The sequence below is a fragment of the Acomys minous genome (assembly GCF_964271855.1).
Source record: "Acomys minous genome assembly, chromosome: 1".
NCBI lineage: Eukaryota > Metazoa > Chordata > Mammalia > Rodentia > Muridae > Acomys > Acomys minous.
The window spans coordinates 106192353-106204907 of record NC_140483.1 but is presented as its reverse complement, the minus strand read 5'-3'; the positions used below and the strand labels follow the sequence as shown (position 1 = coordinate 106204907).

The window sequence follows — 12555 nt, the reverse complement described above, 5'->3', positions numbered from 1 at the left end:
AACTGGGAGCCTGCATAGCCTTAAAGAAACAAGCTCTGGAAGTGCTACTTGAGTCCACCATTTGCCACAAATTTCAGCTCCCAGAAGTGGACACATCTGCACGTCTACAGGCTCTCAAAGTCACGTGGGTCATGGGGGGACAGAGGCCAGTCAGAGATGGCCAGTTCTAGCAGAGTTACCCTGTAAGTCTATCATGTTGCGTAGCGGACTCTCACTCATCTCCCAGTCCCTGCAGGCCAGAGGACGACAGACTGTGGCCATGGTGGAGTTCTAGGGTGACACAGTTTGTGATTTTATCACATTCCAGAAAACTTCCAATCCATCTCCCTAACTGACGTTTGCAAGCAGGTCTCCTGAGCCCCGTGAGCTTTGCTTCAGCCCTGGCAGTTGTTTATGAGTGACCATAATGTTCAGTAACTGCCGAATGCCAGCTTCATTTGGGGGTGGGTGGGTGAACCTGCCGCCTCAGAGTCACTTTCAGACTGTTTCAGGTTGAGGTCAGATTTGCTAATAGTTGGCAACCAGGCCTGCCTGATTGTTTTAGTCCTGTACTAGAAAGCAAAATAATTGAGAAATGCAACAGAACGGGACTCTTTAAGCAGAGCAACTGTATATATCTCTGGCAGCATCCCTCAGCATCTACATAAACATTTATAGAATTTCAAATTCAGTAATTTTCCCAAATCAGTATCTTAAACAATATGCTCTGACACTTATTTTAAAATCAACATTCTATTTTCTTTCTTTTAGTATAGAAATGGATATCATAACCCAAACTAAAGTCTAATGTGTGGAAATTAATTTAAACCCAAGAACAAAAATCAGAACTAGTCTAAGAATATATATCTGAAAGTTTAAGCACACAGGACCAGAAATTTTAGCACTGGCTTCAATTTTCCTGCTTTCCCCTGCGCTGCCCGCTGGAAATTTACATATATGAGTGTAACAGGAGGTGCAGCCAAGCCCTGAGTGTTCTTGTTCTGTGGCTGTTTGTTTCTTTCAGACAGGATCTCTCTACGTACTCCCGGCTTTCCTGGAGCTTGCTATGTAGATTAGGCTGGCCTAAACTCTCAGAGATCTGCCTGCCTTTGCGTCCAAGTATTGGGATTAAAGGTGTGCACCACCACGCCTGGCTGAATCCCTGCGTCCTTAATGTTAACGAAGAACGCAAAGGGCAGCCTGACTTTGCTGGTAGAGTGAGGTGGTTTCTACCCAACCGTTAATAGCAATCTCATTTTATGGTGCATAACACCGTAGTCAAAACCCAGAGGACTCTGGGAACCTGGGAGACTCTTTAGTGGTTGCAGCACTTCTCCCAACAGAGGATGGAAACTGAGGCCTAGAGTGCGATTACCTGTGCAGCATGTGTAGAGAGATCACAAGCTGGGGCTCATTAGTTGTCTGAGAACGGATGAGTTTGCTCTTCGTTTGAGCAGCAACAAGAGTGCCATCCGACAAGGAGAAACGGTAGATTTGACTGAAGGCCAATCCTTGTCTCAGAACTGCAGGCAACAAAGAAAACAGAGGCATGTTTAGGAAAAAAACCAACCAAACAAACCAAAAAACAAAAAGAAAAAAGAAAAATCAGAAAAGTGGAGAAGGGAGGACCGTCAAAGGATAATAATAGTGATAAACTTCATTATATTTCCCACCAGCATGTTAATAAGTTACAGGTCATAAAATATCCATTTAGAAAGCACATCTACTTTTCACTCAACATACCAAACAGGGGCTTGTTTTTGTTTGTTTGTTTTTGGTATTACAAGACAAACAGCTTGAAAACTCAAATTACCCTTTATTTTTTAAGGTTTGTTTTTATTTTTACTATTGGATTTATTTTTGTTTTATGTGTATGAGTGTGTTGCTCAAATACATATAAGTGGAACTGGAGTTATAGATTGCTGTGAGCGATTATGTAGGTGCTGGGAACCGAACCTGGGTCCTCAAGAAGAGTAGCTAGTAAGTACTCTTAACTTCTCCTGGGCCATCTCTCTAGGCCCATAACAGCTCTTTCTTAAATCAAGTTATTATTATGAGGCAAAGAGAATGTAAATATAGTTTAGCAGGTCAAAAATAAGCCTTTCCATAATTTAACCACATTAGAAAACACTGCAACAGTAACACAAAGCCCCAAACATGGCATCTCTAAGTAAATCTGCCTTGGATTTATTTACAGTATGAATACTACGATGAGACTTCAGACACTGTATTGTCTGAGAATTCATCCTGAGGTGACCTAGTCAACCCATTGCCTCACACTGCTTTTTCTCAATGTTGTTTCTCACAGTGTAATAAGTATTCTTTCCATGCTTAGAACAATAGAAGTAAAGGTAAAAAAAAAAAAAAAAAAAACAATGTCAGAAGAAAATGCCAAACAAAACTGAAACTGAAGCACAGATCTTAGTGAGTGTAATTGCTTTAACTTTTAGATAAAGGCCAGATACTTCTATTTTTTAAGACAAGAAATACAAAGCAAATCAACTAGCTTAATGTAATTTCTTTTAAAATAACCTTGCGATTTATGTTCTTATAGAACTGTATTTTAAAATGAACATCTCACATAGAAAAGATGGCTTCAACTCAGGAAAACCAGTGCTTCTTAAATATTTTTAAGACTTCCACCATGTTTCTAACACATACTTGTACAGATCTGTGGGTTGAACTACTAGCCCCAAGGTGACCAAGGTCATCCACCATGCCAGAGACTTTAGGTGGGGGAAGGGAACTCTGATTGCTTGCTAAAGCTTCACTCCAAACAACCCCAGGGAGCCACACCGCTGGACTACGGCTATCTGCTGTGAGCTCTGCCTGCCCGGCTTCTCAAGTGGCTGGCCTGGAAATCAGTTGTTGTTCTAATTGTGCTGTGCTTTGTGCAATAAGTATGTGTCTATCGGTAACAGAAACACAACTGTGTTAAGGACTCACATTTTCAGTGGCTTAAAATTTTAGGTTTTCTTCTGACATTGCCTGTGCTCTAAAGCCTTTCTACTTCCATTTAGTCTGTCTGCTACAGAGCAGTGTGTGTGTGAGCACACCTGGTCATTCAAGACGCTTCCCCACTCAGAGAGCCTTCTAGCATGTTTCTATCGACACAGGTGGAGACTTCTTGTATTACATGTTTCTCTAAAAATATTATTTATATTCCTTTTTTGTGTGTGTATGCATGAGTATATACATATAGTACGTGCACACCTGTGTGTGACTAGAAAGTCCTAGAAATCTTGTCTCTATCCTCTACAGCGCGAGTTACAGGTGAGCATGCAACCATACCTGGCTTCTTAAATGAGTTCTTGGGGATCTGAAGTCAGGGTCTCGTGACTGACCAGCAAGGACTCTTACATACTGAGCCATCTCCCTGGGCTCTGGCCTTACCCATTTTGTATGTCTATGTGCAGTTTTCTTTCAGTGGGTCCTATCTCTCTCAAGCTAGCAGAGCACCTGGGACATCTACGTAGACTCTCTTGTGAAGAACCAGAAAGCTAGGCTACTAAATGTAGGACACGTAGGAGCCAGCAACACTGACCATGTTTGCCAAGGGCAGTTCTTTAATTTCTGCTTTTATTCCGAGCCATCATCTAGTGAAAGGGTAGGTTAAATACTGATTTGTCAAATGTACAATCTATATTTGTCCTTATTCTAACAATAAAGACAATATTGGAAAGTACAAAATGTTTGTTTGCTTAAAAGAAATTAGAGTGAAAAAGATGCAGGTGTGGGGAGCAGATGGAAGTAAAAGTACATTGACTATGTCTGCGCGTCTTCACTGAGTGGCCTCAAAAGCATAAAACTTCCACATACAAACCTTCCTAGTTAAAAAGCCAAGGTCACAACGCACACTAAATGGATGACAAACTACAGCTCCATTTGCCACAAATAAATTACAGATTGTCTTCTGCAGAGGCAACCATTGTCCACGCTGAGTTCTGGGAGGCCCTGCTCTGCCATGGGTCCCTCCCGTGCTGTGGAGCGCATGCTGGCCAACTGCATGCCCACCAGGCCTCCTTCCCTACTCAGCACTTGTTAAAGCACCAAGATTCTTTGCTTTGTTTTCAGATGTTTTAAAGAAAATCAAAATGTGCTTGAAGGAAAGTGACTTTGGGAGAACATGCAGTGTGGCCACAGGGTGCGTTCGTGGCTTGGTGCAGATGTCATCAGCAGACACTGAGTGCCCAGAAGCTGGCCAGTCCTCCTGCCTAGGCCTCCAGCGAGAACACAGCTGGAGGGCTGGGATGTCTAGCTCACTGGCTTGGTGTGGGGGACGAGATGATGAAGGACACGGCTATGCAAAGGCAGTATCACTCAGGGCTGGAATGAGTTTGCTTTCAGCTGTCCTCTTAGTCTGTGACCGAGAGCAGGGCATGCTGCCTCTCCAGGCCTTCCGGAAACATCTAGAGTCACTGTTTGTACCGTGAAGGAGAGCTTGGGACTTACTCTTGCAAATTTCATCTCCTTCCAGGCTGCCCTTATGGATTGGATCTTGTTTCTTTGGATTACATAGAACTTGTCATACATCTACAAGTATGAGGATTCTGTAATTCTCCCTCTCTTGGTCCATCTTTGTGACATCAACACCTTTTACTTTATTTCTTCAAGTAGCTTATTGTGCTGGGCAGCACCAGCACAGGACACAGAAGCTCTGTGAGGTGAGCTTCGGGACTTTCTGCTTGATGGACCATCGTCACAGGAAGCAGCCATGGAAAGTAGTATACAGAGAGGCCTACCTTCATGATGATGCCTTTTGGCATACGACAGAGACTCCCCTTCATGCTGTGTGTGGAACTTCTGAATGCATCTTCTCACCAGATCCTCCCAGCCTGGCTTCATGGCGGCTCTCATGGTGCTGGTGTCCAGGGAAGTGATCTTGCCTATGACACAATGGCAGGATTACATTTACAGCACCATGTTCTGGAGAAACAGTCAACATTCAGCAATGCATGCATTTGCTTGAAGTCACTGCCTGCACCTGTGTGGGGCCGGTGCGAGGCCCCATGGATACTAAAGTGCATAGGCACTACAGCCTCTCATGTAAGATGGTATAGCATATGCCTATGACCTCTATCTTCCCAGGTAGTTTTTGTTTTATTCATCTTATTTACTTTTGAGGTTTAATCAGATCTTCTTGTCTAGTCCAGAATAATCTGGAACTCTGCCTTACCTCCTGGATGTGGGATTGGTTTCAGACACGTGCTATCATGCCTGGTTTTCCTCTCCTCCAATATTGTAAATTGCCTCTAATTAATATTATATTATACACAGAATGATGATGGTATAGACACTTTAAAAATGAAATTGTTGTGATCTGGGGTTGGTGGGCCACACAGAGACAGAACTGCAGAAACGGAAAGCCTGCTGTGGTGCTGGCAGCACAGAGACACCTCGAGGCCAAGACACAGTGAAGGCATGTCTCTCTCTGCGCACAGACCTGCTGCCCAGCACCTTCACCCATCAACGCGGTGGTCTTTTGGAGACAGTCACATAGTCAGGGACCCAGGTGTTTTCAAGTGACCGCTTTTGTCATCTTTGACAAGAGTTTACCTTGGAGGTCCTGGCGGGTGGTAAAGCTTTCTGATGAGGGAAGGGCTGGTCTTTCCTTCAAGGGGACTCTTCGTGCCACACAAATCAAGCAGGACTGCAAATCTTTAACAAGACAGAGTTATTCATCACATTGAAATTTTATTTGTACTGATCAAATCAACTCAAATATTGATGACAGCACAGCCTTGTAAATCAATAAGAGTTGCCATGGCCCCTAGCTTCTCACTGGCTAATTCTTGGTACAGCCACAGTGGGAGGCTGCTGTCAGGATGAACAAGAGCAGAGGGCGGATGCCAAAATTCCACAGCACTCGTGGTAAGAGTCCAGGCACCAAACCAGAGCTAGTGACTGGAAAGCACCTTCCCGGTGGAAAAAAGTATGGGGTTCATTTTTGCTAAGTCACCGAGTGCAAAAGCAAAATTAATTCACAATAAAATAAACAACAGGATACAACTAAAATCAGATACTGTTAAAAAGGGGGTTGCTTCTTAGCTTCCGTATCCCCCTTAAGCTATGTGGGTACCCCATGATGGCAAGATGAAGTCTGAACCAAGGAATATAAACTGCACCAGGAAGTAGACTCAGGGTGCAAACTCCACTGTAGCTAGTGGGAGCACAACTGCTGGCCTGTAGTGCAGCATCCTGGCGTGGCGAGTTCCTCACACAGCCAGGGTTACAGTTTAACCTCAACACTTCAGTTGTTTTAAATTTTCCTTGATTTATTTGTAAAGATATTTTGCCTACGTGCACATCTGTGTATAGCTTATATGCCTGATGTCTGTGAAGTTCAGAAGAGATTGCTGGATCCCTGGAGCTAGAGTTAAAGATGGCGGTGAGCTATCACATGTGTGCTGGGAATTGAACTTGGGTCCTCTGGAAGATCAGCCAGTGCTCTTAACTGCTGAGCTGTCTCTCTAGGCCCCATTTTCATTGTTTTCTGCATGGGGGCTCACTTCTGAGAACAGTGGCATGTCTTATATACAGATAACACACACAGGACATCATTGTATGGCTCTTTCAAGTTAAAAAACACTGACGAAGAGGCTGCTTCAGAAATAAAATAGGCTCTTCACGGCTTCTTAGGTCACTGGTTTGCAATGATTCACCTTCACACTTGGCAAGCTTTCTTTGTGGTGGGTTGGAGCGGGGGTGGAGGTGGGAGGGGGGGGAGAAGAGCTGGTATCTTTAGATTAAAATGTAACCATCACGGGAAGTGGGGTGTGTGGCTCAGTGGCTGAGCACTCCCTACCGTGTATAAGGCTGTGAGTTCAACTCCTAGTATCATAGCTACAATAAAAGGGAGAAAAGGAAAAGAAGCTCTCACTTAGGCTACATTTTATAAATATACAGAAACTTTTTTTTTTTTTAAAAGATAAGTGTCCCACTATGTCCCTCTGGCTAGCCTCCTCACCCTTGCAGTGATGCTCTGGCCTCTATGTCCCGATTGCCTGGATTACTACGTGTACCACCTTAAGTGCACCTGATCGCATCTAAGCACCAGGGTTAGAAGTGTGTGCCACCACTCTGCTTGAAATCCAATTTTGTTAATTAATTTAAAGACAACGTCTACTACATCTTACGCTGGCATCACACTTGCTGTGTGTGGCCAAGCATGACCTTGACTTTTCTGACTCGCCCACCTCTATCTCCTGAGTACCTAAGATTAAAGGGGCATACCACAATGCCTATTGTATGTGGTTTGGAGGACTGACCAGGCGTCTGTCATGCTAGGCAAGCACTTTACCAACAGGGCTACACCTCAGCCATCACCCACACGTGTTTTCATCTGTAGTGCAGAACAGTGAACTGGCACAGCTGTGCCTTACCTTAGGACTGTCACAGATGAATCTGCACTGACCTCACTGCAGAATGAACAGCATGAACCTGCCTGACGTCACACCTAAGCAAAGGCTAGTTTTCACCATATACCTCTATGAGAGCTCTTCAGAGTTCCTTTCTGTTAAAATTTAAGTTTAAAATCATTTACACATTTTCATTAAGAAGTACTAAGCTAGCACTCAGTGGCAACTAGAGCTCAGCCATAATCATAAGCCATGTGTGCATGTGTGTGTACATGTGCTGGGAACAGAACTCAGGGCCTCATATATGTCACATGCAGCCCCATTCTGATACTCCCATTGGCAATTTAACTTAATAACTCTATGTACAGAGAGAGAATTTGTCCACTGCGACAGCCAATGGCTGCGCTGGGGACTGGCCCACCTGATGTCCCGCTGCAAAATCCCTTGTACTAGCAGTCAAAAGCTTTCCCTTGTGTTCCTCCAACACCATCTCATAGGAAAGGGGGACTCGCAGCTGTGTTGGCTGGAGGGCACGGGATGGTATGGCGTCAGCATCTCATTATGGGGAAGCACATGCGTCTGTAAACCCTTCCCACCCGACTCCCATGCCTGTCTGCTCTGCTATCATACACACTGCAGGCCTGGCATCCACACATAGTTACAGACTTCGCTGCTTCCTGGGAAATCTATGGAAAAATGCTGTTTGTACCCAAATCCCCTTTTCTGGGGCTGGGGCATAAAGTTTAAATTAGGTGTCAGAGCTGCACACATGCTATGTAAATGAAGACTGAATTGAAAACAACTTGGTCCCTAGTTGTGCCGCTGCAGTTTCAGATGGTGACCCTGGCTGCTGTCCTGCACCAGAGCTCTGGTACTTCTGAAAGCACAGAGATTTTCAAACTGAGAACAGGTTAGAGGGAGAACACTGCTCAGCACTGCAAGTTCAACCCCCAATGTTATAGAGGAAAAAACTGAAGGTCAAAAATAGTAAAAATGGGAAAGAATCAAGAAACAGCCTCCAGCTCTTCTCCGTGTGAGCAGCAGAGAGCAGCAGAGCAGGACAGTGCACAGACAGACACGTGAGCGCGGTCCCAGGGTCCATCCTACCTTCTCCTTCTTCTTTGATAGACTTTGGCTGAGACACAGCGAAGCACTGCATAGTCTCGTATTTCTGATGTGGCGCTTCCTGGTTATCATGGCCTTCCTCTTCTGAATCTGGCAAAGGCTTCACCAGCATCCGGCAGTTGAAGGTATGGCTGTTCCGCCTGGGAGGATCTCCAGACCAAGACCCCCCATTCACTGCAAGGCAAGAGGGACCTGAGATTACCAGGAGACGAGGGGTTCAGGGCCGCTGACTTATGAGACAGGTGTAAGGAAAGCACAGGGACTTTATACCTCAGGAATCTGGGCTTTTCAAAATGTCTTCTATACTCTGGAGTGTCCACCCTGACTGCTTCTCTTCAGTATCATGACCTGACTTCTTATTACTAAAATACTGCACACTCTTTTTGGGTCTCCATCGTTGACTTCTTGGAAATTTAGTTCAGTCTGCTTGCATTCCAGTTTTCAAAGCACAAACACTGCTCGAAACCCTTGCAACTGTTCCAAGTGCCACCGTTTTATGGAGGACTTGGGACTGTGGGCCTCAGGAGCTTGAGAGGAACCTCAACACAGAACCCCAAGCTCACTGAGCAGCCCCACCCCATCCTTAGTGCCACGTGGATGTCTGCTCCTGCTGCTTGCACGGCCTTCGCACCCCAGCTGCCCGGGCCGCCTCTCATACAGATCACTGCCTGACTTCCCAAGGAAACTTTTAAGTGTCCCTTCCGTGGTATCTGCTCCCAACACCCTCCCTCGGTCTTGTAGCTGTTCATGTAGACTTCCTCAGTTGGACTGAAAATTCTTGAAGACAAAGTGCTAATATGGTGTTCAAGTGAAAACAACCCCACTTCCTGTTTTAGTGTCAAAATTAACTATTATAAATATTAAGAATGAGCTGCTGAACTAAAGGAAAGCCATCGGCATCTTCTGAAATACATTAGCAAAGACAAGAGACAGAAGAGGATTACTGATCTGGGTTACTAACGAGTGTTCTGTGACCTCCACAGAAATTTGCAGCTACTGGAAGAGCTCAGTAGAATCATCTTAGCTCTTGCTGTGGAGTTCTTTTCTTTACCTCCCCCAATGGAAACAGCTGGAAAACACCAGGGACAGTGGGTGCCACTGGGAACCCAGTCCTACGCCTGCTCACAGGCTGGAAGGAAACAGATCTGGAGAGCAGGAAGTCAGGACCCTGCCAGCCACTGCTCTGGTTACCCAGGGAGACGAGCTGGCTTTAGGTCTGGAAGACGGAAGCTCATTTCACTATCAGCACTTGTGAAATCTATTTACATAATGGATACTATCAAAGGAGGAATGAAAAAGTTCTTATTTGTCCAGACTACGAAGTGAGTGGACTAAAAGAGCAGGCACAACACGAAGGAAGGTGGAGGGCTCTTCAGACAAGTGCAGGAATTAGCACAAGTCCTCCGGGGAGCAGAAAGTTACTGAAGTTACTTCAACTGCGATACGCATTCTTACACATTTACCGGAGACTGAAACGGAGGGATCCCGCACAGTGCTCACACGTCTTGGATGACTCTTGTTGTTGCGGAAGATGAAGGATTTTATTCTCATGAGGCAAAGCTGGCCATAATGGTAGATAAGGAAGATCTTTTCCTATTTACCGACCAGCACATACCAACAGTTTTAAGAAAAAGAATACTTTGCCAATTCAGGACTGACCTTACTCTGCATGACAATATGTACTCCATGTTATCTGTGAGATGTTCTTAACTGTTCAAGTGAGAATATTAAAGGACCACTAAGTGAGGACAGCGATCCTCTGTGGCAAGTGCACTCTGCCAACAGTGGGCCACACCCATCACGTGCACTTCTGCACAGCGTCTCCAGCCAAGTGGAAGTCTGGGAACTTGAGGAGGGGAGGACAGCAAGGAGACAGACATGGACGGGCTGAGGAGGCTGGGCCCTGCAATGACACCTGCAGAGCTGCTCTAGAGCCTCACATGGCAAAGCCCGCTGGGTCAGTAGTCCCACTCCCTTTGCCACTGTGCCTTAATGCTCGTTTGTAGAATGCTCTACACATATCAGTTTCTTATTATACACAGAGCTCAGTGGAGCCAAATCTCAAACATGTCCTGGCTCACTTTTGGTCAGGGATAGGCAAAATGGGTTATCAGAGTTGGTAGGCAGAGGGTGAAGGTTGCAACTTGTTTTAAAATATAAAAAAGTACCTCCACCAGCAGTGGCTAGAAGTACTTTCCACAGTTTATATATGAGATCGGCATGGTCACACACTCAGGACTAGCACCTGCAGGCGTCCTTCCTGTGACCCTATCTTGAAAACTTACAGTTGCTGACATGCTAATGACAACAAGTTCTTTTGCCTCACATCAGTTAAACATGTGAGAGGAGGAAAGGAGGGCTGTGGGGATCGGCTGACATTTACCCATGGACTTTGGCAGCAGGTTCTTGACAAATTCACTGTGGTCCCCGACGTGCAGGATGCTGTAGACACTTTTGTTCATCAGTTCTTCCTGGTTATACCTTAGATACTGCGTCACATTCTCGGAAACGAATACCACATTGCCTTCCAGGTTCACGACGAAGAAGAACCCATCAAGGGCCTGAGGAAGATGAGCAAGTGTATTAGAAAGGCCGCACCCTATAAACACGCAGCTGTTAATACAGGGAGCCAGCTCTTCAAGGGAAAGAGATCTCCCGCGCCTTTCTAGTTTTCATAACAATTAACAGTTTCTCTTGGAATATAGAATCAATTCCACTCTTGTCAATGGAAGAGAAGCTGGATTAGGGTTCTCTTAGTCGAGCCAAAAAATAAACACTAAGTCTGCTAACCTACCAGGAGATAGTTGTTGCCAAGTAAACACGCATAGCCCTGTATGTGCTTTTCAGAGCAGGAGGAAGGACTCCACGGGCCAAGTTCAGGAGTCGCAGCAGCAGCAGCCTAAACACCGTCATTACTCCACACTGCTGCATGAAATGCCGTGAGAGGAAGGGGACCAGCAATAATTTTTTTTCCTTAGTTTAAAAATAAGTATCAGGGGAAATCCCCTAAATTTTTACAACTTTTAAAGTGGCCAGGGTTTAAGTGAAATCACAGATGGTCTCAGACCTTCAAAGCAACATCCGGCCTTCATTGTGTGGTGTGCAGGAACGGATCTGGGCAGGGTCTCTCTGCAGGGCAGGCCAATGGGGACGGGAGCATGGGCTGAAGAAGTGGGTGCCTACGTTATCTAAGTGTTGCTAGCATGCATCCTGCCTTGGCTCACTGCCTCACTCTGTGCCACTTCTGTATAGATTACAGAAAGAGATGAGTCTAAAACATTTTAGGAAGTGACGATAAGTGACAGCTATGGGCATGCTTACTCTGCCACAGGCACACTGTGTCCTTCTATAATGTCTTTTCCAAGTTACAGAGGGGAGTCAGGGTTCATGGAAGGAACCTTTCATGGCAGTAGCAGAGCCAGTGCTGAGCACCTGGAGCCTCGCCCTTCCAGTCTGCCCCAGCACCTCTTCTCCGCTCTGTGTTTAGCCAGCCGCTTCTCTCCTACTTTTACCCTTGCTTATCAGAGCTCTGTTTCACAGGCTAATAATATTCAAACTAAAAAGGCTGAACACTGATCAAAGGCAAATTCTCAGTCAGTTTATGCTACTGTTCTTCATGATACATACCTATTGCATGTTACATTCATGTAACATGGTCGGCCCCACCCTAGTCTGGCTATGTAAGAGGCTTGTTTTGTCAGTTGCTTTGGAATACTATATTCCATCTTTTTGTTTTTCAAGACAGGGTTTCTCTGTATAGCCCTGGCTGTCCTGGACTCACTTTGTAGACCAGGCTGTCCTGGAACTCACAGAGACCCGCCTGCCTCTGCCCCCCGAGTGCTGAGATTAAAGGCATGCACCATCATGCCCGGCCTCATCTTTAATTCTATTTCATCACAAAACTAGGTGCTCTCTCAATCAAAAATGGATCCTAAGGTATAAGTGAGAAGTTGTTTAAGAAAAGAAAAAGTAAACTGGGTGTGGTGGCACATGTTGACAATCTTAGCACACGGGAGGCTAAGTAAGGCCAGAGGAATTGTTAGGAGTTCAAGGCCAGTCGGGGATATTTGTCAAGGCCCTGTCTTGAAACAAT

The 12555-nt window shown here is 45.3% G+C and overlaps 1 protein-coding gene across 8 annotated transcripts in view; it reads right to left on the bottom strand.

Annotated features, from left to right (window-relative positions):
* NCOA2 (nuclear receptor coactivator 2) overlaps positions 1-12555 on the bottom strand; it is a 237110-nt gene that overhangs the window by 35384 nt on the left and 189171 nt on the right. For all 8 annotated transcript variants that reach the window (XM_084772539.1, XM_084772541.1, XM_084772542.1 and 5 more), the window contains 5 exons: positions 10846-11023; positions 8445-8636; positions 5536-5637; positions 4722-4865; positions 1355-1502 (listed from right to left, as the gene is read on the bottom strand). In XM_084772539.1, the coding sequence (XP_084628665.1) occupies positions 1355-1502; positions 4722-4865; positions 5536-5637; positions 8445-8636; positions 10846-11023 (764 nt within the window). The remainder of the gene's footprint in view (positions 1-1354; positions 1503-4721; positions 4866-5535; positions 5638-8444; positions 8637-10845; positions 11024-12555) is intronic.